This window comes from Denticeps clupeoides, chromosome 19 (assembly GCF_900700375.1).
Source record: "Denticeps clupeoides chromosome 19, fDenClu1.1, whole genome shotgun sequence".
NCBI classification, from domain to species: Eukaryota; Metazoa; Chordata; class Actinopteri; order Clupeiformes; family Denticipitidae; genus Denticeps; species Denticeps clupeoides.
In genome coordinates this window covers 17,851,688-17,873,855 of record NC_041725.1, presented here as the reverse complement: position 1 = coordinate 17,873,855, position 22,168 = coordinate 17,851,688, and the positions used below count along the sequence as shown (strand labels likewise).

Here is a 22,168-nt window from a genome sequence, read left to right as displayed (position 1 = left end):
GGGAGCAGTTTGTGGGGGACCCCAGTGGCACCATGGCAGCTCGGGATTCAAACCCGCAACCTTCCAACTACGGGTCCTCTTCTTTACCCGCCGGGCCACCACTGGCTCACAACAAATGCAGTAGTCACCTTGTAATATTCAACTCCGAGGATCCAGTACCCTCGCCTGGTCCCTCCATCTCTGAAGGTAAAAGGAAGACGTTCATCTAGACTCTTCTATGTCTTGGCCCCTCGGTGGTGGAATGAACTTCCAGCTCAGTCACTGAGCACCTTCACACGGCAGCTCAACACCTTCCTCTTTAAAGAATATTTAGATGAACTTGTAACTTTCTTATTGTCTGACTTCTGTATAGAAACTACTACAGAGTGAATAAAAAGATTGTATTCATAGTTGGGGGTCCTAATGAACCAGAATTAATAATTTCATTGATGGTAACATGGAAGCACGTTGTAAGTCGCTCTGGATAAGGGCGTCTGCCAAATGCCGTAAATGTAAATGTAAGCAACTTACATAATGTTGTCCTTGTTCAGTGTACAGAAACTTTTACAGTATTTTTAAAGTCTGTGTAGGTATTTAAGTCCAAGTAAAAAAAACTATATATTTAGTAAATTCATGTGTAATGTACAATATTTGTATATATTTATTTTTTGATTGCACTGTGGGGTTTGTGTGAAACAGTATTTCAATCTCTCATGAATCTTGAATATTAATGACATATTTCGTTTGTTTGCATATTTTATTCACATATTTAAAGGCTTTACAGAAGAGCAGAATATACTTATGAAGTGCAGAGTTTAATCATTAAAGGTACCGCTCGTCTGTGGACAGCGACAGCTCCTTCGGTGGCTGCCCGGGGAGAACCGGTGGCTTGGCCACCACCGCCGAAGCTCCACTGCGCGAAAGAAGAACAGCGAAACGTATCACGTTATTTCAAAACATCCTTAAAATCTCATCGCCTGACGTTGTCGGCGAGTCCTGCAAGCGACAGAACTTCTGAAAAGCGCCCACCTTCCAGCCGCCAAGGCCTTCTGGTGCGACATCACAATAGTCGGCGGGAGGGACTCCCGGCGCCCATCCCTGGTGTAGTAGTAGTTACTGGCAAACTTGTGGCTGGGTCCGACTGGAAGTTTGGGTGGCGGCTGAGTCCTGGGAAATTCACAAAACAAATTAACACGCCGTTTTGAACTAATCCGCTCCATCCCGTTCTCTCAGGCCTTCAGACCAGAGACTATTGTCTGTTCCTCGGTCACATTACACGCACAGAGGCGACAGGGCCTTTGCAGTGGCCGCCCCACGTCTATGGAACGACCTGCCAACCAGTGTCAGACAGGCGCCGTCAATCACTGCTATTAAAAACTAACCCAGTGTGACGTGGTTCTTATGCAGTGTTTTATGCGGTTTCTTAGACAGTCCTTTCTTAACTCTTTTAATATGTCATCTTAAGTATTTCCTGTTTTATTCAACCCCTTGTTTCGTTCAAATTGCAGTGCGTTTCTCTTATTTTGTTTTTCTCCGTTTTATTTTATTCTTTAACGAACTTTTTGTCCATGTCCGTCCTGTTCCTGGTAATCTAACTCATTTTTTATTTTAAAGAACTCTGGTCAGCTCCTTTGTTGTGTTAAATAAATATGCTACAGTATAGCATGGTAAATGTGCAAGGTTCGACCGTGTCGCTGCCTTTAACTGTACGTAGTTACTGTAATATCTGCAGTGGCATTAAAACCTTTACTCACCGCTTCGCGATTTCAGTGTAGCGCAATTGGAGCTTGCTTTGGAGGTTGTGCTGTAAGTGACGGCAGAATGGATGTTAACACAGCGTGTATACCATGGTAAAAAAAAAAAGAAAATGTAAGCGTAAAATCGACTGGTTTTCACAGTAAATACTTGATGTAAGAGTCGCATTTAAAACGCTAGCGGCCTGGTGAGAACAGAATGCGGGATATTTTACCCCCGATAAGTAATTCCTGAGCCTCTGGATGATTTTTGTGGCCGACGCCATTGCTGCGCTGAAGGACAGAACTCTGGAGCGGCGGGCGGAGCAGCGGCTGATCCCGGATCAGTTTCCCGTGTCCGTGCTGTCGGCAGTGTGGACGCCGGACGCCGATCCCAGATCAGCTTCCTGGCACCGTGTAGCGGAAGTGGAACGCGCAGCTTTGAATCATGGGAATGTACGACAGTAATTAATTAAAATTACTTTTAAAGACCATTATGCGCTTCACGTACGTGCATGTGTACGTTTTCATGGAAAGACCATTATGGAAATGTGCACGGTTGTTAATAACGATGTTTTACGTCCGTATATAAGCGCCGCCGTGTACCACGTGACCCTCTTTCTTTGCGAATAGGCCAACATGGATGCCAGTCGCGTGCAGCCCATCAAGCTCGCAAGAGTGAGTATAAACCGCCGACCTCCGCCCTCGGTGCTGGCGGCGTCAACTTGTGCGGTGCCTCGATGATAACCGGGTTATCCAGGTCGGTGAAGAGTGGACGGCGGCGCTGCGCCAGTTAGCCGTTTTTAGCTCGCAGCACGTTGTCGGTCCGCCACGTTTCCCACTGTCCGCGTTTTGAAGGTTTTTTAAACTGTGTATTCCAGCTGGAATTGTCTTCCTCTTTCTAAATCAGCTTGGGCCTGGGGTTAAAACGGACCGGTAGTCTTTTACTTGCATTAGTAGCGGGTAACGCGCGTTTATAAAGACCCGAGTTCGAACCCCACCCCACCCCATCGTGTCCCAGAGCAGGACACTTAGCCCCGAGTGTCTCCAGGGGGCGCTCTGGTAAACGCCTTAGGGCTATTATATTTACATTTACAACATTTACCAGACGTCACTAGTTACAGGGACTCAGGGTTAAGTGTCTTGCTCAGGGACACAATGGTAGTAAGTGGGATTTGAACCTGGGTCTTCTGGTTCATAGGCGAGTGTGTTACCCACTAGGCTACTACCTCCCTCTTGCATATGTTCTGAGTGTTTTCTTTTTCTCTCTCTCAGGTTACGAAGGTTCTAGGTAGAACGGGCTCCCAGGGGCAGTGTACCCAGGTAAGGTTGGGGGCGGGGTACAGTAACAAAACCACACACAGTATGTCTCAATGGGCCTTGACTGGCCCTGCAGTTGACGTCCACCACACTTTGGCCCTTTCTGCACACAAGGAAAAACTCGTTCATATGGTGAATTCTGCATTTTTTTTTCCCCCCTTCAGGTGCGTGTTGAGTTCATGGATGACAGCAACCGATCAATCATCCGCAACGTGAAGGGTCCGGTGCGAGAGGGGGACGTCCTGACTCTCCTGGAGTCCGAGAGAGAAGCCAGAAGACTCCGATAGGAGGTGAATGCCAGCATACAACAGTGGTCTTAATGGAATTACTCAACAAATCACCTCCTTTTAAATTAAATTCTCCCCCCCATTTCACCCTGCTGTATTTTAAGTGACATTTTAATATCCAAATCTCATTATATTCATGGATCCTTTGGAGGGGGAATAAAGCATTTCAGACCCCTTTCCAGGGTAGCATTCAGTGTCGATCTCTCATGTTATGAAAGTTGCCTGCTTTTCCTTCCAGATGTGGTGTAGCGCATCTTTATAAGATGGAATGCTCATGCTCCGTAATGCGTTCGTTTTCCAGCTCCAAGTACGGAGGAGGCTGAGAGGGTGCGGGAGGAGAGAGGAGTTCTGAAGACCATCTGTACAGTTTGAAAATAAAAAAAAAATAAAAAAATTGGAACCTAAAGTTTGCCCAGTGATTCTCTTTCTCATGTTTGGTAAAAAATGTGAAGTGGTTGTCGCTGTGAAACACTGTGGTTCAGCACATTGCCAAATGTACTCCACACTTAATGGTCTCCCTTAGTGACCGGTGGGCTGCCGCGGCCCCATGAAAATGTTCATTGTCATGGGAGTTAGAAGTCGTGTGTCTGTCCTGGAGATGTTCGGTGCAACACCAGCACCTTTCAGGGGAACATGCATGTCGTGATATCTGAGAAGAACCGAGGAAACCGTGTGCTGCAGTCTGGCCTTGTAATAGACCTCTGCACTTTCAGCCTGTGAGCAAATGTCGTATGTAAATAAATGTTTATTTATTTTTTGTACACAAAACTAGAACAATTCGATATATATTGCATGAGAAGTTAGTGCATAGTCGTATTAATCTTTGGTACGATGATTAAATCCTGACTGTTAGTAGCGTATATTCGCCGATGTCAGGTTTAAAGTAGATGTGCGCCGTCCGGTTCTATTCTGCCGGCCAGGGCTTCTGTGGGCTGGTGGGGCTCCGTGTTGCTTTTGCTGCCCCCTGAAGGACAAAAAGAGAAGCTGTTAAATCGGGTTCATGGACGCTTGCAGTAGACCCTGTTTATGTAGCTACTCGATCTGTACTAATGCGTTTAACTAATGAGATTCAAGCCGGTAAACCATCGTAACGGTTACATACATATGGCTGAAAAGAAGAAATTTTTGGTCGAGTAAGTACAGGGTGGGCCATTTATATGGATACACCTTAATAAAATGGGAATGGTTAGTGATATTAACGTCCTGTTTGTGGCAAACTTTGTGAGATGGCTTGGTGGCCACCCTGTAGAAACGGTGGATTAAAAACTGGTTATGCGGTCTAGTATGCGGGCGGGCGGGCTCACCGCGGCCTGGCTCTTGGAGTAGTTCATGTGGGCGTACAGGAGCACGGCGATGTCGTTGTGAGACGCCTCCAGGGCGATGGAGAGAGCGTTGCTGCCATCCTGCGCAACACATGTTCAACACAGTCAACATGCGGAACGGTCAAATTCACGCATGCCTTGTTTTGGCTGAGTCAGGGGTGTTCAGTCGAGTCTTTCTGGGTTTTTATTCGCCCTGCAGCATGTTCACACACAATGTCACTGTAGGCGGGAATCCCGGCCAGCCAGGCAGGCCGTGGTTCCAACTATAGTTTTTAGACGAAATCACACACATTAACATTTAAGGCATTTGGCAGACGTCCTTATCCACAGCGACTTACAACGTGCTTCCATGTTACCATGGATGAAGTGATCAGTTCTGGTCCACTAGGACCCTCAACTATGAATACAATCTTTTTATTCGCTCTGTTGTAGTTTCTATACAGAAGTCAGACAATAATCCAATCCAATACACACAATTCAATGGCTCGTGGGAAAACTAAGCTTGGGATTTACCAAGGCGTATGAAAAGCATGCTCACATTGTCCACGATGGAGATGTCACAGCCCGGCTGGTCCAGCAGCAGGGAGACGATCTCGGCTCGGCCGTGCTCGCTGGCGCACATGAGCGCGGTCGAGCCCTCGTCGTCCTGCACATTGACGCTGGCGCCGCACTCCAGCAGGGCCCGCACCATCTCCTGCCGGCCGTGGCTCACCGCCAGCATCAGCGCCGTCTGTCCAGCCTGAGAAACCGGAGAAGGTCACACAATGTCTTTTTATGATCAAATCGTTCTCCGGTTCCGTGCGTTTCACGATCGTAACACAGAGAACTGCAAATTGCACCCTGATCTGGACGCTCCATAAAGGACGCCGCCCGACTGAACTGGGGCGCGAGGGCCACGAATCCACTGCGACCTGCAGGTTCATTGCGTTCAGGATGGTTTTATTTTATTGTATATTTTTTTGATGACTGATAAAGTGAAGTGGTTATCACTTGTGATACACAGCACACGGTGCACACAGTGAAATGTGTCCTCTGCATTTAACCCATCACCCTGAGTGAGCAGTGAGCAGCCATGACAGGCGCCCGGGGAGCAGTGTGTGGGGACGGTGCTTTGCTCAGTGGCACCTTGGTGGATCGGGATTCGAACCGGCAACCTTCTGGTTACGGGGCCGCTTCCTTAACCGCTAGGCCACCACTGCCCCACTGTGTAATAGCCTTAATTAAAATGCCTTATTATATTATCCGGAGAGTCCCCTGCCACATTCTCAGGTGCAGCGATGTGTGGCGAATGGCTGAACTTATGAAGACATATATTTAACCCGGAGCCGTAAACTGCGGGTAAAACGGTTTCTCCTGACCTTCCACTTTACCTCCGTCGAAGAGCTCATCTAATTAGCCGAGGGAGGAAAAGCGACCCTTTACGGGGCGCTCTGTGCTTTTCTCAGTAGACACCAGGCCGGGAGCTGTACAGCGTGATCTGATTATCGGTGGAGGTTGACCTTTTACCGGAATCCTAATATAAACCTCATGACGGCGTGATGGGAAACCGACAAAGGCAGATCTCTGGAGGGCTCAAAAAATTATAATAAAAAGAAGTTCAAAGAGGAATGTCGTCAAAAAGCAAAGCGTGTGACGAAGTGTCCGTTATCAGATTAAGACGCCATTCACAATGGGAATGTTTTTCTCTAAAACGGGTCTCGTGTCCACACGGAGACAGCGCCTCAGGGGATGATATATATATATATATTTTTTTTTATAATTGACCCAAATGCATCCTACGTACAACAATGGCGGGTAGCGTGTTCGTGGTTGTGCTGCGACGACGTGTCTAACTCACTCGAGGTTACAGCGCCACCTACAGGTTAAAATAGCGCTCGGGACGCTCTCCACTTCCCAGTGCGGATGATAATGCTCCTGTTTTTTAGAAAGTGAAAAGCCGTTTGAGAGAACAGGGTTCTGCCGTACACAGGCCACTACGAACCTGGCTGGCTTTGGCGTTGACGTTGCCCTGGCCGAAGAGCTTCCTGACCACCAGCATGTCTTCGTCCTCCTTCACCACTGACAGCGCTGCGAGCATGATGGCGGTGTAGCCGGCTTTGTTCTGCTGGTCCACGCAGCAAACGCCTGCCCAGAGCACATTCACGCGTCATTCACAAACCGAGCGCGGTGGCGGGGGTCAGGGGTCGGGGCCGCACCTGTCTCCAGCAGCAGGCCCACCACGACGAAGTTGGAGTGCGAGACGCTGTAGTGCAGGGCCGTGTTGCCGTTGCCGTCCGTCATGTTGACCACGTGCTCCAGCAGGGTGGCGGACACCTCGGAGAACGCCATCAGGTAGTTGGAGACGCGCGAGGGCTGCGCGGCCTTGGCACTGGACACCCTGAACCACTCCAGCTGTACGGTGTGGCTGCTGGAGAGCTGCAAAGAAGATGGCGGGCCTTCACGTCGGGACGTGACTCATTGATTAACTTCATGCTGATTCATGCATTCGTTTATAACTGGTTATCTGCAGGTTTAAGGAAACCAAATGTACGACTTTTTAAGGCCACTTTCATCAAATTTTCTGTACCCCAGACACTGTCAGGGCCAGATGCACTTCTAAAATACAATATTAATCGTATTACTATATTAATTGTATTTTAGTACTATATAAATGTTTGATATATTAATTTTCATTCCAAATTTCTGCAATTTGTTCAGCCTTTGTCCATGTCAACACTCATATTACCTGTACTGCAGCAAGCCACTAGGGGGCGACTGCAATATTTTTGGTTTCTTATTTGTTACCCATTTCCGTGCATGCGCTGCACTTAGCGAACCCGGAAGTGCATAGCACGCCATGACCAGCAGTTTACTGACAGATTGATTTCATGTAGGTACATACTCTTCCCGCCTCATTAGGCTATTCCATATGTGAATGTGAAGTGATTGTGATACACTGCAGCACACGGTCAGACAAAGAAATGTGTCCTCTGCATTTAACCCATCACCCTTGGTGAGCAGTGGGCAGCCATGACAGGCGCCCGGGGAGCAGTGTGTGGGGACGGTGCTTTGCTCAGTCGCACCTTGACGGATTGGGATTCGAACCGGCAACCTTCTGATTATGGGGCCACTTCCTTAACCGCTAGACTACCACTGCCCCGTAATGCTCAGAACTCCCACTCTTGGAACACGTCCGCTCATATTAGAAATTTTGCCAAATTTAAGACCTTAATTTTTGAAAATCCAATTTAAGACTTGTTAAGAAGGATCCCGGATAACCTGTACTAGAATGTTTCTCACCACTTCTTTGCTCTTCAGTGCTTCCGCATCATCGTTCAAATGGTTCTTCAAGATGAGACAGGCCTCACGCATCTTCATGCTCAGTTCAAACCTGCAACAACACAATTCACATAATAAATCAATTTCAAACAACAAGAAGCGCACAAGGTGAAAAGTGCCTCCTCGTACTTCTCTTTCACGCTGTCTTCAGTCACCTCCCCTTTCTCCTGGTCCTCTCCGGGTGGGTCTCCATCGCTGTCGCTCTCGTCCAGGTTAATGTTCCTCTCTTCGTCCGACGTCTCCTCCAGGGCGGCGTCTTCATCCTCACTGCTCTCCGAACACGCCCCCGCATCGCTTCCATCTGAGGAACTTCCATCCTCCTCCTCCTCCTCATCATCCTCGTCCTCACTTGATGTTGACTCATAGCTGAATGGCAGACAATAGAAAATAAACCTAAACAGTTCTGAAAGTCCTTCACTTATTACATTTACGGCATTTATCAGACGTCCTTATCCAGAGCGACTTACAATTAGTAATTACAGGGACAGTCCCCCCCCTGGAGACACTCCGGGTTAAGTGTCTTGCTCAGGGAGACAATGGTCGTAAGTGGGGTTTGGACCTGGGTCTTCTGGTTCATAGGCGGGTGTGTTACCCACTAGGCTACTACCACCCTATGACCAGTGGCACTTATTAAATCGCTGCCTTGCTATTATAATTTTAAAAAGTGCACTTAATGGGATGTAGACGTTTCTATTAGTGTAAGCAAACAGCTGTATGCAGGAATATTTCTATTTTACTGTAGATGCCACTGGTCACTTTCACTTTCACCTCCAATCACTCCGGACTCTTTTGCACAAAATCACTTTGCGCTATTTAATTTACTGCTCTTTTTTTTTTTTATGGCTCTTTTCTCTAAACATTGTCTTTCACTCATTTGCACTCCTTCACCCTACCAGTTACACATATTTTATGTTAAAGACGTAAAAGTGTAATATCTGGTTATGTTTGCAATATTTGCATATTGGTTCATTGTATACTTGCAACATTTGCAATATACAATGGTCTGTAGTAGTCGCAAAAAGCATTTCACTGCATATCATATAGTGTATGACTATGCATGTGACAAATAAAATTTGAATTTGGTCATAAATCAAAGTCAAGGTGTTATATTAAAAAAAAAAAAAAAAAAAAAAGATTCCTCTTACCAGCAACCTATAAACCTTTTACGCTTGCGATTTATCGTAGGCAATTATTAAATCCTAAAACGAATGTTGCTAATATCTAATGGTCGGTAACAAGCACTCGCTAAGAGGATGCAAATTCCGCGAAATGGCCAGCCGAGTGGCATCACACGTCACACACAGACTCCATCCGATACGCTCCATCAACATAACCTGGAAACGCCGGCCCTCACCCGCCATTCAGAATTCCGACAAACTGTAGGCTCTTCTTTCCAGCGCTGCGATTTTCGCCGGGGCTACTCCCATCCTTCCTCTTCATGATGGATTTTAGAGTGCCTGTGGCCACAAAAATAACAAAAGACTGACCGTGACGAGAACGCTCTTCAGAATGGAGAAGCACTGCATTCTGCCACTACTCACCCACTGGACTTTGACAGGGCTGAGCACCGTCCACTTCATCACCTGCTTTACTTTCTGCGGCGCTAGCGGTGTCTTCGTCAGGGCTGGTCTTGGTAGCCTGTCTCCGTGTCGATATGGACGACTCCTGGCAGATCTCTTCACCGCCAAGGTTCTCCCACTGGCTAGCAGTGCTCACCTGTGCCAGGCAAACCGGCTTCCGTGGACTTTCCTCAGGGTCCGTCTGAACGCCCTGGCTGGAACTGGGAGTTCTGAGATCTTGACCCACGCTCGCGTCGGTTACTCTTGGACAGCAGTGAACCCCGACACTGCACAACGTTTTTGGGGGGACGCTTGGAGCCAGGGACGTATCTGTCTCCACCTCTGCGTGGGTCATGTGAGGTTTAACGAGGACGTCCTTGTCGGCCGTGCCTTTGGAGAGTCTCTCCTGCTCGCGGGCTCTGAGGACCTCGAGATCTTGGTCAGCGCGGCTGAGCCGGCTCTCCAGCTCACGCATGGCCTCCTGCTGGCACCTGATGGTGCTGTGCAAGGCCTCGATCTCGCGCTCCACCTCGGAGCTCAGCCCAAGCGACGACTCCTCCACCCAGACAGAAGCCTCTTCAGTCTCCACCTTCACCTGGAGTCCTTTGTCACTCATTCTGGTTGCTTCCACGCCCACACCTTTATCACACACCTCTGGTTGTACGCTTGTTGAGGCGTCTCTCCTGCCCTGGCTGTAGTAAAAAACAGATGCGCTCAGGGGCATCTCACCTCCAACAGCTACATCTTTCGTCACAACAGGAGCTTTTTCTGGCTGATCGTCCTTTCCTCCAAGCCTGCTGGGTTCCACTGCTTTGGTAGGACGTCCATGACTCAAGGACAATGGAGGAAGCCCTGGGCTTCCTGTCTCGGCTGAACTTGTTCCCGTTGGCTGGGTTGTGTCGTTTTTCTTCTGCAGCGCTTGGAGAAGCCGGTCCTTCTCGGAACGGAGCTTGACTACCTCTCGCTCCAGGGCTGGGACCCCCTTGACTCTCTCTTCCATCTCCTTCAGCTGTCGGAGGGCCGCGGCCATCTGCTCCCTCACCGTCTGGAGCTGGCTGGGAGGCAGAGGAGCGCCGCCGGGAGCTGAGGCCGGAGTGCTCATCCCGGAGTTTTGAGGACTGGGCTTGGTCCATCCAGACTGACTGGGACTAGCAGACGAAGACAGAAGCAGCTGGGGGCTTTCAGGGGGCGCCTGTGAGGCGACAAGCACCACGGCGGGTCTTGGTGCCTCCCTCAAAGGCCCTTTGGGTGGGTCAGACAGCTGGAAGCCAAGGCTGGTGCCAGAGCCATTGTGGACCTGGCACTGCTCCTGCTGGAGGCGGCGGCTGGTCTCCAGGAGGGTCCTCTCTACTCGGGGGTTGCGAGCAGGAGGAGGCGGGGGAACTTTTGTCACAGGTGTGAGAACATGGGACACCGAAGGTGCCGAGTTGATGCGGTTTCGCGGGGGCGGCGGAGGTGGGACCCGGGAACCATCTTCGCTCGCAGAAGATGAAAGGGATTCGGTGGACGTCCAGCCACTTGCGTGAACTCCAACTCCTGGGCTTCGCTGGGAGAGCTTGACGCCACGACCACCACGGCGACCGCTGACTGGAGCACGTCGGACGTGTCCACTCTCAATCTCCTCCACATACTTGAGGAAGTCCAGATCTAAACTGAACCCATATGGCGTCTTTACGGAGTATGATCCACCCTGGTCCACCTCCTCTTGAGAACCATAGAGGAAAGGTGCACCCAGATCTGAAGGACACACACAACGTGCATCTCATACAACATTTCTCCACTTTGTCATGGGTCTCGATGCATTAAAGACGTCATGAACATATACACCAAAAGAAAAAAAAAAAAAGAATCATCTCACCAGGCAGCTTGGTGTTGACCTGCACAGACTGAGTCATCTTCACCGGACAGGGAGCTCTCCTCAGCAGCCCCAGGAGTCAACTCACCACCTGCAAAATAACCAGCCTCAGCACTGGAAAAACCTTTTCTGGAATCGTAAACCGATGACCCAAACCGAGCGTTTGTATAAATTTCAGGCGAAATGATCCGAGTTTTTTTTTTTTTTTTTTTTTTTCTGGGCTCGGTTTCTGGGCTCGGCTGAGTTAAAAATTGTACGTAGGACCATACATACGTTAGTAAGCGCGGTCTGGCTCAGATCGAGCGAAAGGGGAATAACCATGACCTCAAACTCCATACAAAGTGGCAGAGCCAAAGTGAGGTATGTTCTTCAGAAAACAAAACAAAGAATCCGAGTGTGTGCAGAGGGGTCTACGGACCCCCGCCCGCCCTCAGCCTCGAGCGAGCCCGGGTGCACGGGAACATTTGAAGGATCCATCAAGGGTTCTTCGGAACGACCCCCCAACGTCAAACCCTCGCGAGGTCACAATTCGGGTCTGTTTTTTTCGGGTCTGTTCCTCGCGCAGCCCTGGGCACATTCCAGCGCACACGTCCTGCTAGCATGACCAGGCTAGGACTTGCATCTGGTTCACTGGAGCTTTTTCACGGACAGAGAAGAAGAAGAAGAAAAAAAAAAAAAAAAAAAAAAACACAAACCCGAGAATCTCAGGCTGCGGAAAAGCCAAGACTTCCACTCTCGGACAAGAGGGAAGAATGTGACAACGGCCCGGTTGCAAAAAAAAAAAAAAACAAAACAAGAGGGACATCTGTTAATCCGACATCAGAATTGTTTAGAGCGGCCTAGAGCCGTGCCTGTTTCTGGGACATGGCAGCTCAAACCGATTTTCACACCAAATCTCGAAAAGGTCATCTGTTTTTGTCATTTCGTGATTTAAGTCGTAAAACTTTACGATTGGTTTTGGGTGACGTACTCAACATTTGAGTTGCATTATTTGAAATTACATTATTTAATAGAGGCTACAAACTTATTTGCTTAGATTTAAGTGTCACTCTAAAATTATTGTATTTTTGGACAATTTTTTAAATAGATTTTTAGATGCATTAGACATGTTGTCCAATGAGAGGGCTCCTATTACCAGCCCATAATGTGTCTGGGTGTTTGTTACGCTTGTCCACAGGCAGTGGTGGCCTAGCGGGTAAGGACCCGTAATCAGAAGGTTGCCGGGTCGAATCCCGATCCGCCAAGGTGCCACTGAGGTGCACCGTCCCCACACACTGCTCCCTGGGTGCCGGTCATGGCTGCCCACTGCTCACCAAGGCGGATGGTTAAATGCAGAGAACAAATTTCACTGTGTGCACCGTGTGCTGTGCATCACAAGTGACAATCACGTCACGCTTTATCACCGATGAAGGCACCGTCCCCACACACTGCTCCTCGGGCGCCTGTCATGACAATCACCTCACTTCACTCTCACAGGGTTCCTGGTTCCATTCTAACCTGCTACTTCTGCCGTGTTACCAGGGCCTTCACACACACACCAGAGGGCCGTAGCCTGGTTAGCATCAACCGCGTTGCGCTTTTTTGGCCAAAAGAAAGGGATGGCGAACATCGCACCGGGCAATGGCAGGTCCGGCCTGCTCCTCTCGGGGAACGGGTTCCACGGCTTCCTCCTTTGATTAGAGGGGGTAGGAAACAGCCGACACACACACACACACACACACACACACACGGCCTGGATGTTTTTTCCAGAAACCTGATGACAAGCAGCCAAATTACAGGGCACATGGGAGAAGGAAAAAAAAAAAAAAAAAAAGTAATACACAGACACACATTCCTCTGTTCCCCCCCGTCTTCAGAGCTGATGAGCCACGAAGATGTGCGGAGGAGCAGGCGGACGCGTTGCCGCGTCAGCGCCGCCGGCTTCGGCCCGGGCCCCCGGAGGCCAAAATAAAAAGTCCCGTCTAATCCAGTTATGCCGGAAAACACATTCAGCGTGATTCCATTTTCCGACCCTGAATTTGGGAAGCGCCGGGAGGCGGGGAAAGCGCCAGGAGGCGGGGTCCGTCGGCACAGGCTCGCAGGAAGCGTCCTGTTTATCTGCCGGCTTTCAGCGGGGCCGTGCTCTGGCAACGTGACCTCCCCTCCAGGGAGGCAGAGGGGTCCGGTAAACGGAGTCTAAACGATGCTCGCCGCCCGTACCAGTACAGCTGCCGGCATAAAGGGGCAGCGGTGGCCTAGCGGTTAAGGAAGCGGCCCCGTAATCTGAAGGTTGCCGGTTCGAGTCCCCGATCTGCCAAGGTGCCACTGAGCAAAGCACCGTCCCCACACACTGCTCCCCGGGCGCCTGTCATGGCTGCCCACTGCTCACCAAGGGTGATGGGTTAAATGCAGAGGACACATTTCACTGTGTGCACCGTGTGCTGTGCTGCTGTGTATCACAAGTGACAATCACTTCACTTTGTCACTTTGTAAATCCGCCGTTTCCTGAAGGGAAGCTTCCTATTGTCCCACATTCGGAGGTTCTGAGGCCAAACATCGCCCCACCAAAAGATGTTTCCTGCCTGCTGGAGGAAAAGACACACACACACACACACACACACACACACAATCCTAAACCAGACCTTCCGGCATAAATCCAACTGCGGACGAAACAGAACGTACCGGACCGTCGCGGCAAACAACTCCGGAACAACTTGGGACTGGCACATCACATGCGTCCGTGCGGCTCCCGGCACAATGAGACACATTGATGTGGACCATAATGAGCCATTATACCGCGTCCCGGCTAATGCAGTCTCTGTGGAGTCTTCTTGTTCATGAACGGGCGGCCCAAAGGGGGAGAAAAAAAAAAAAAAAACCCAGATGTTTCCACACGTCGCGCTGCTTTCCGGCTTGTTCAGAACATCTCCCGCCAGCATCGGGGTCTGGAATGGGAATGTCTACAGACCGACTCGAACGTGCCGAAGGTCGGGCCGAGGAGCCCACGGCCTTCTCCCACGTTAAAACAAGCTCCTTCCCGGGAAGAGCAGCTGAGGGCACTTTGAGGGGCACAAACGACGTCTCGAGGCCTCGATTCGATTAGTAGCTTCGCGGCGCGAGGGCCGCCGCCTGCCCCGGGGGTGCGGGGATATTTTCGGTTTATCATCTCTCATTTTCACATGCCATTTACCTCGCCGCGGCGAGTAAAATTAGAGGCTGGCAGCGGCGGCGTCTAAACCCAACACGTCCAGCGCGGCTCTGCCGCGCAACGGCGCGGGAAAACACCTTCCCCGTGCGTTCCACCGGGTCGACCGGCCTGCATCCTACACGCTGCTGGAGTAACACTAAATATATGTTTGTTCTATTTCTGAGGTCACCCCACGCAGCTAGGCTTTCAAAAGTGTAACGTTTCACGGGCCGGGCGTCAGCCTCCCGCCGAAAATCTGTTCATTTTGCGGCTCTGCTTGTGTTTGTTAGTAGCTTAGCGGGTAACACACTCGCCAACGGACCCCACTGACTACCATCGTGTCCAGCAGGACACTTAACCCTGAGTGTCTCATTTACATTTACGCATTTATTAGGGCATTTATCAGACGCGACTTACATTCAGTAGTTACAGGGACAGTCCCCCCCTGGAGCACCTTAGGGTTAAGTGTCTTGCTCAGGGACACGATGGAAGTAAGTGGGATTTGAACCTGGGTCTTCTGGGTCATAGGCGAGTGTCTTACACCACTAGGCTACTACCAGCCTCTAACATCGCTGTCACTGACAATTAACTACGTTTGTGGAACACCGGGGTCTCCAACCCTCACCCTGGTTACATTTACATTTACAGCATTTAAGAGACGCCCTTATCCAGAGCGACTTACAATAGGTAGTTACAGGGACAGTCCCCCCCTGGAGACACTCAGGGTTAAGTGTCCTGCTCAGGGACACGATGGTAGTAAGTGGGGATTGAACCTGGGACTTCTGGTTCGTTGGCAAGTGTGTTACCCACTAGGCTACTACAACCCACGAACCGGGGGGGACTGTCCCTGTAACGACTGGTTGTAAGTCGCTCTGGACAAGGGCGTCTGTTAACTGCTGTAAAATGTTAGCGCTGTTTAAATCCAACACTTATCCACGTTTACACACCTTCAAAAAGGTCAAGTCACACCAAACAGGTCCTGGAACGATTAGGCGGACAGGCGCAGGGTCAACGTGCCGGGCGGTTAAAAAGATTCGTCTCACGTCCGGCCGGTGAAGCCGTGTTTACGTGCCCTCTTGTCCTCCAACATCTCGTCTAATTGTTACTGGAAGGGATGCTCCCCCTCAGCGAGAAATGCAGGAAGCCGAGGACATAAATACTGTCACCGGACAAGGGCGACGTGGCCAAGTCTGATACGAAGTAAACAAGGCATGCTTAATAAAACTAATTATAATAACCATAATAATAATACGTTATAACCATTCACATGAAGCTGCCACAACATCTGGACAATAAATGGCATTTAAGACTTCGTTTTTATTACATTATTCATCTTATGACGACGTGTGGAGGACGCGGGACCGAGGGCGTCAGTCTGGACGTCCGCCCGGGAGGGAAAAGTCCCTCTTCTCCTCCAAAAGGGCCGAAATGGGCGTCGCGGCGCCGCTTATAACGCAGCTGGACCAGCGGCGACGTCACAACGTCGCTTCAGACCGACTTCACGTAACTTTTACCCAGAGAGCTCGGCTTCTGTAATACTTTACATGTTCACACTGCGGTCCCGTAGAATTTACAAAACCGCTTTTAAAAAAAAAAGTGCCTTCCGTGGACCGCGAGTCGCCAGAACCGGGAACCACGACCCGTTACACGCAGTAACGCGCTGTGACGCTCCGCGACGCGTCGTAACGCTGCGTACCGCTTTCACGCGTCCTGGACGAGACTCACCTCGCCACGGCTTCCAGGTGCGCCTTCAGGTAGGGCGGCGCGGCGGAAATCACTTTTAAACGCGAGAGAACCGGCGGAGGGCGGCGACACACGCTCCAGCGCGTCCTTATTCATCCAACTTGTCGGACTGCGCGGCGGCCAATGGGACGGGAGCTGGAGGCGACCAATGGGAGGGGAGTTGGAGGCGACCAATGGGAGGGGAGCTGGAGGCGGCCAATGGGAGGGGAGCTGGAGGCGGCCAATGGGAGTGGAGAATGGGAAGGGCTGAGCACATCCTGCCGGTTTAATATTTAACATCAACTCAAACTTATGTCCTATTCATAAATCCGTTCGTGTATAATTTCATCCTTTCCTGTTACTGAATTGTGTTTATTAAATAATACACTGCTGTATTAATACCTTAGTACCTTGTACCAAGATCTTCCTCTTTAGAGAAAATTTAGATGAACTTGTCACCTTCTTATTGTCTGACTTATGTATAGAAATTGAGAATTGATCACTTCATCTATGGTAACATGAAAGCACGTTGTAAGTCATTCTGGATAAGGGCGTCTGCCAAATGTAAATGTAGTAGTAGTACTGTTATATACACAGTCCATTAGCAAATGTGAATAGCAGAACTCATTCCCATCCAGAAATCTCCAGAATGAGCTCATACGGGGCCAAAAACATTTTAACTTTCATAGCTTGGCTTGGTCTTGTTATTGCCTTATGCCTATAAGGTGGCTCACATACACTGTATATATACAGTACAGGCTAAAGGTCTGGACATACCTTCTCATTTAATGTGTTTTCTTTATTTTCATGACCATTTACGTTGGTAGATGGTAGAACCATCTTGATTGGGTTCAGGTCCGGTGACTGTGGAGGCCAGGTCTCCACTTTTTGTTACATAACTCCACACGTGTTCATTCATAGTTTTGATGCCTTCAGTGAGAATCTTCCAACGTAAATGGTCATGAAAATAAAGAAAACACATTGAATGAGAAGGTGTGTCCAAACTTTTGGCCTGTACTGCATATAACATTCTTGCATTAAGAACATTCCTTGCAAAATGAACGGTTCTAAAGTAAATATTTTTGCGCAAAATCCGTAGTTGGTGTCACATCACCCAGAAAAATACATTCTTTTTTTAATATACAGTAAACTATTCTGAGAACACTGCCTACCTCATAAATAGAATAGAATGCAATATCTTCACATTGCATTTCTCAACAGTAGCACGGAGTTGTGTTTTTCGGTGCATGCTGGCACACATCCTCTCAACCTCTCTCAAAAATACGGCCTTTTTACGAGTGCATCCAGCGCTGGGTCCTGGGTGCCTAAATCACTAGCATGCTCGAGTGGTATTGTCTCCAGATGTTGGTAGGCTCGTTTATTTGCGGCCTGAGTTTGCGCTTTGTTGTAACGTGTAATTTGCCTGGAAGTTATATTTGTGAATGGGGAATTTTCGTAAACATTCTTCGTAGGGAAGCCGGCGGCCGTAATTGTCTCCCATAAAAAGAGACAAAGCTGCACAGTCTCTTGACCCGGCTCTGTTCAACATCATGGGCACGATAAAGCGACAGAATCCACCGCCGGTTTCCTGCGTGTGGCATCTTTACTTGTGCCACGCCCTGCCCTGCTCGTTACTCCGCTTTCGCCAAAACCGGCTGTATCCTGTGACATGTATAGGGATGATACACACACACACCGCTTACACACACTCGACTCTCTTGGTAAATGTGAGTTAAAGCAGTGGTGTGTGAACAGTAGAGGGCCTCAGAGTACCGGGTTTAATCAGAAATTAAAACAGCATGCGTTCGCCACAACAACGTCTTGCTAAATTCGTGCAACGTCACAACATTTATTTCAGCCCAGAGTTGTGTGCGTTGTGTGTAACGTCCTCTCCACCAGATCCCAAAGACCCTCAGTGGGGTTAAGGACAATTCCTGTTATTGTCCTCTTCACACTGGCCCATCCTACCAAGAGAAAGAGTGGTCTGTGATGAGAGGATCCATACGAGAAACCTGAAACCTTTTTATATGCTTAGTTCTGATAAGTTTAATTAATCAATTTGCTACTTTTTGACTTCACCAAACATTTAAGAGATTAATAGTCTTATCAAATCTTTGATGATGATGGTTTTCCGCTAACCTGAAAAACACTGCTAACACGGTTCCAACATACATACAATTAATACTGCATTGTATGTATGGGGTGCCTGTAGCCTAGCGGGTAACACACTCGCCTTTGAACCAGAAGACCCAGGTTCAAATCCCACTAACTACCATGACACTTAACAATGAGTGTCTCCAGGGGGGGACTGTCCCTGTAACTACTGATTGTAAGTCATAAGGGCGTTTCTACAACATGTTTATATTTATAGACACTATTGTAAAATTCATATGAGACACAATCAAAGCAATCAAAGGAAATGGCAACTGTGGAGAGTGTCCAACTCTGGATAACTAGATCCTGTAAATCTTGTGACACACACACCTCAGAGTGATGACTGGCAGAGGCCTGGCAGTCAGATCCCCGACCGGGAGCTTCCTGTAAGTTGCGGGGAACTCGGGCGGCGGCTGAAGCCCGGGCTCGTGTTTCAGGAACGGTTTCAAACTGAAACCAGCACCGGATGTTTCTAAACGAGGATCTAAATTTGTTTCGTGTCTCGGGCCGCGCTCGTTCCATAAGACACGAGCACACAACTTGACATTAGATGCTATTTTACCGTTTCTGCTGTCTTGAAGTGTTCGGACCACGCCCGTCACTGCTGGCCCACGGTGGCTCAGCACCGGTCAGCACCTGAGAAAGATGCGGGTCCCCTGGGCCTGCCGTCACATCTGGAATCAATACGATGGAGATATCGACAAAACGCTATTGCACACTGACTCAGCTGCACAGACTGCTCAGGAGATCACTGCAGAGAAATGAAACGTTTGCAGATGTCTTCTTGCATTAACGCAATAATTAACCAGGGGGGTCATTTGTTTGTGGTCCACCGGTCAGAGCGACCTGAGAAATGTGCAAAAGTCAACAGGCCACATGGGTGGGGAAAAGCTTTGGCAACGTACTTATACCAACAAAAAAAAAGAAAGAAAGAAGTTATGAAGGAAGGCGGGATCCAACCACTGGACGTCTTCCAGATACGATCCCATTAAGACACAAAAAGCTGCAAAATGGCGGGAAGACGTGTTGTTTTGTCTCGTGTCCTCACTTTTCTATGTTGATAAAGTGGGTCAGTTATGTAGTAACCCGCAGGGGAGGGTGGCGCATGGTGTTTACGCGTTGGAGGAGGGAGTCCGCCGTGCTCCCAGAGTCGTGCCTCCGCTGTCCCCCGGAAGCCTCTGCCCTCTCCGGGGAGAGTTTTGGATGTCTCACCCATGTGGCATGGAGTCAAATACCAACCGCGAGCATTAAGCACGCCGGCTGTTTATAAGTGCGCAGCGATTGCAGGACACAACACAACTTTATTATGAATATTAGCAACACGCTGAGCCAATTTGATAAGTGGATTTTCTGAAGGAGGCCGGATCAATTGAACTCTTTATTGTACATGTAAAACTGCAGCAACACTGTGAAAACCCATAAAATCCAGACTGTCATCAGGCGCGCTTTTCCAGAGTGACGTAAATCAGTGCTTTGCAGTCCAAACCTGATCTTCATACCTGTATACTAAGACTTAAAATCTATGACTAGACTATGCAGAATTGCATGGTTTATTGGGAATTTTGGTTTATTATTAGGACATTGTATGAATCGTATCGTATGGATCCTGCTGTCCTTCAGGGAAGTGCTGGGTACCCTTGACAGCTTCCCTCCAGGTTTTCTGACAGAGGAGACCCCACATGGTGGCCCAGTGCCATCAGTACAGCTTCCTGTATTTTTTTAAGTGAATATGAAATGCAACTGCAGCACAGCACACGGTGAGACATACCGTGTCCTCTGTATTTAACCATCACCCCTGGTGAGCAGTGGGCAGCCATGACAGGCGCCCGGGGAGCAGTGTGTGGGAACGGTACCTTCATCAAGAAGACCTCGGTGGCACCTTGGCATTTCTCGGTTCGAGCCCGCAACCCTTTTGGTTATGAGTCCACTTTAACCCAAATGAGCAAAGACCCACAAAATCAGGCTTTGTTGCACCCTGGCAGTGTTGTTAGAGCATATGGTGCATCCATCTGGCCACAAGTGACCGTCCCCCCTCACCAATTCTCCGTTTCTCAATTTTTTACAATTCCCTCAGTCTCCAGACTATCTATCTATCTATCTGGAAGCTCAACTCAGGAAACAGAAAATAAAATAGAAAAGGTGCTTTGGATGCCTTCAACCTTCAGCCGTTGTATTTTTTTTTCTTCTTCTAGTTCAGCTCAAGGAGCACAATAAAGAGCCATAAATTCATTTAGTTGGCAAACAAACAAGGTTGTCTTCTTATTCCCTCCCCAAAAAAGTGAGACTCTGGGTCGGGACATTAGTCACCGGTCCTCAATTTCCCCGTGTCTAAAAACAAAGAGCTTCAGAGCGAGCCGGAGGGAAGCCCAGCTGAGGCCAACCGCCGTTATTTCAGCACAGGCACTGTTCTGTGAGCAGCTGCAAACAACGACACAAATCAGCCAGTTACAGGCAGAGATCCGCCGCCGGCACTCGCCCCAGGCTGCTGTCGCCTTTACCCCTTCCGGGGTTTCAATCTACCGAGTCAGGGGTTCCAGGAGGCAGGAACTCCACGAGGAAAAATGAGGGACCCGAGGGAAAGTTCTGGAACCCTGGTCTCCCGCCGACTGACTCAGACTTTCCATTTGCTGGCATGGCCGTGGAAAAGGGAAACGAAGAGTCTCTGAAAACCAGGCTCTGTTTGGAACCAGCAGAAAGGCAGCTGGGTATCAATTTTTTCCCAGAGACACTAAAAACTGTTAATTACCCCATAAATCCCTCCCAAATGGCTGCACATTCACTGGCCTGTTGCATTAGGATTTTCCATACTAATGGAAGGAGTAAGAATAATGCACATGCATGTTTGCCCTCAGTTGTGCCACATGAAACAAATTTACACCAATCATCAGCGATAATGGAAAGTGCAAGAGTTATGGAAATGCAGCCTGCAACAAATATCTTGGCTTGGAATATGTCCCCTGTGGTGTAGATCTCTCACACACACACAAACACGTTTTATTTGGAAACTGAGAAAAATATGCAATTATTGATCCAAAGTTTTGTACGACTGGTCTGGACGACTCGGTCGGCATTGGCGATGTCCGAATCCCTGCTGTGTCAGTAGGACTCTTAAAATTGAGCATTTTGATACAGATTAGATCATTTATGACTGTAGTGTCAATTATAACCTTTGTGAATTAACAGGTTAGAGTCTCGTTGTACTGGTTGCCATGTTTAATAGTTTTGTAACTTCAGTAAAAACTAATAGTTTTTTAATAGTTCATAACTTCTTTCTTGTATGTATTGTGTTGGGGATGTGTACAGTGCATGGTGGTCCCTGGGGCAGTGGTGGCCTAGTGGTTAAGGAAGCGGCCCCGTAATCAGAAGGTTGCCGGTTCGAATCCCGATCCGCTAAGGTCCCACTGAGGTGCCACTAAGCAAAGCACCGTCCCCACACACTGCTCCCCGGGCGCCTGTCATGGCTGCCCACTGCTCACTCAGGGTGATGGGTTAAATGCAGAGGACAAATTTCACTGTGTGCACCATGTGCTGTGCTGCTGTGTATCACATGTGACAATCACTTCACTTTAACTTAACAATGAAAATGTCTATGTTCCTGCAGTGGCTAGAAATGGCGATGGGTGTAAAGAGTCCTTTGTTCAATCTGCTTCACCATTCAGAGAGTGGCAGCTCAGACAGTCGGATATGGAATTTGTCCCCTTGTGACGTCATAAGGGGAAAGGTTACCTCCCGTTTCTCATGCTTTTTCCACCC

General features: G+C 48.9%; 3 protein-coding genes across 3 annotated transcripts; 1 reads left to right on the top strand and 2 right to left on the bottom strand.

The window, feature by feature from the left end:
- Nucleotides 1–722: 722 nt before the first annotated feature.
- Nucleotides 723–2,356, bottom strand: ndufa7 (NADH:ubiquinone oxidoreductase subunit A7). Its single transcript, XM_028962419.1, has 4 exons — nucleotides 1,949–2,356; nucleotides 1,734–1,783; nucleotides 1,009–1,146; nucleotides 723–892 (listed from the first exon to the last, which is right to left on the bottom strand). Exons 1-4 carry the CDS (start codon nucleotides 1,997–1,999, stop codon nucleotides 802–804), a joined length of 330 nt encoding a protein of 109 aa, XP_028818252.1. The 5' UTR covers nucleotides 2,000–2,356; the 3' UTR covers nucleotides 723–801.
- Nucleotides 2,320–3,725, top strand: LOC114769426 (40S ribosomal protein S28). The gene is made up of 4 exons (XM_028962420.1): nucleotides 2,320–2,390; nucleotides 2,988–3,035; nucleotides 3,197–3,322; nucleotides 3,621–3,725. The coding sequence occupies exons 1-3, from the start codon at nucleotides 2,352–2,354 to the stop codon at nucleotides 3,317–3,319; spliced, it is 210 nt and encodes a 69-aa protein (XP_028818253.1). The 5' UTR covers nucleotides 2,320–2,351; the 3' UTR covers nucleotides 3,320–3,322; nucleotides 3,621–3,725.
- A 321-nt stretch (nucleotides 3,726–4,046) lies between these two features.
- kank3 (KN motif and ankyrin repeat domains 3) lies at nucleotides 4,047–16,411 on the bottom strand. Its single transcript, XM_028961976.1, has 11 exons — nucleotides 16,265–16,411; nucleotides 11,377–11,464; nucleotides 9,501–11,255; nucleotides 9,314–9,416; nucleotides 8,089–8,325; nucleotides 7,921–8,011; nucleotides 6,837–7,056; nucleotides 6,623–6,765; nucleotides 5,180–5,380; nucleotides 4,624–4,722; nucleotides 4,047–4,283 (listed from the first exon to the last, which is right to left on the bottom strand). The coding sequence occupies exons 2-11, from the start codon at nucleotides 11,411–11,413 to the stop codon at nucleotides 4,224–4,226; spliced, it is 2,946 nt and encodes a 981-aa protein (XP_028817809.1). The 5' UTR covers nucleotides 11,414–11,464; nucleotides 16,265–16,411; the 3' UTR covers nucleotides 4,047–4,223.
- Nucleotides 16,412–22,168: the final 5,757 nt, after the last annotated feature.

Coding starts and splice junctions, on each gene's coding strand:
- ndufa7 (XM_028962419.1), bottom strand. CDS start 1,999: ATGGCGTCGGCCACAAAAATCATCCAGAGGCTCAGGAATTACTTATCG. Junction 1,784..1,948: donor TCAGGAATTACTTATCGGGG/GTAAAATATCCC, acceptor CGTCACTTACAG/CACAACCTCCAAAGCAAGCT. Junction 1,147..1,733: donor TACACTGAAATCGCGAAGCG/GTGAGTAAAGGT, acceptor TGAATTTCCCAG/GACTCAGCCGCCACCCAAAC.
- LOC114769426 (XM_028962420.1), top strand. CDS start 2,352: ATGGATGCCAGTCGCGTGCAGCCCATCAAGCTCGCAAGA. Junction 2,391..2,987: donor AGCCCATCAAGCTCGCAAGA/GTGAGTATAAAC, acceptor TCTCTCTCTCAG/GTTACGAAGGTTCTAGGTAG. Junction 3,036..3,196: donor CCCAGGGGCAGTGTACCCAG/GTAAGGTTGGGG, acceptor TCCCCCCTTCAG/GTGCGTGTTGAGTTCATGGA.
- kank3 (XM_028961976.1), bottom strand. CDS start 11,413: ATGACTCAGTCTGTGCAGGTCAACACCAAGCTGCCTG. Junction 7,057..7,920: donor CACTGAAGAGCAAAGAAGTG/GTGAGAAACATT, acceptor TCTTCTTTGCAG/CTCTCCAGCAGCCACACCGT. Junction 4,723..5,179: donor ACATCTCCATCGTGGACAAT/GTGAGCATGCTT, acceptor TGTGTTGCGCAG/GATGGCAGCAACGCTCTCTC.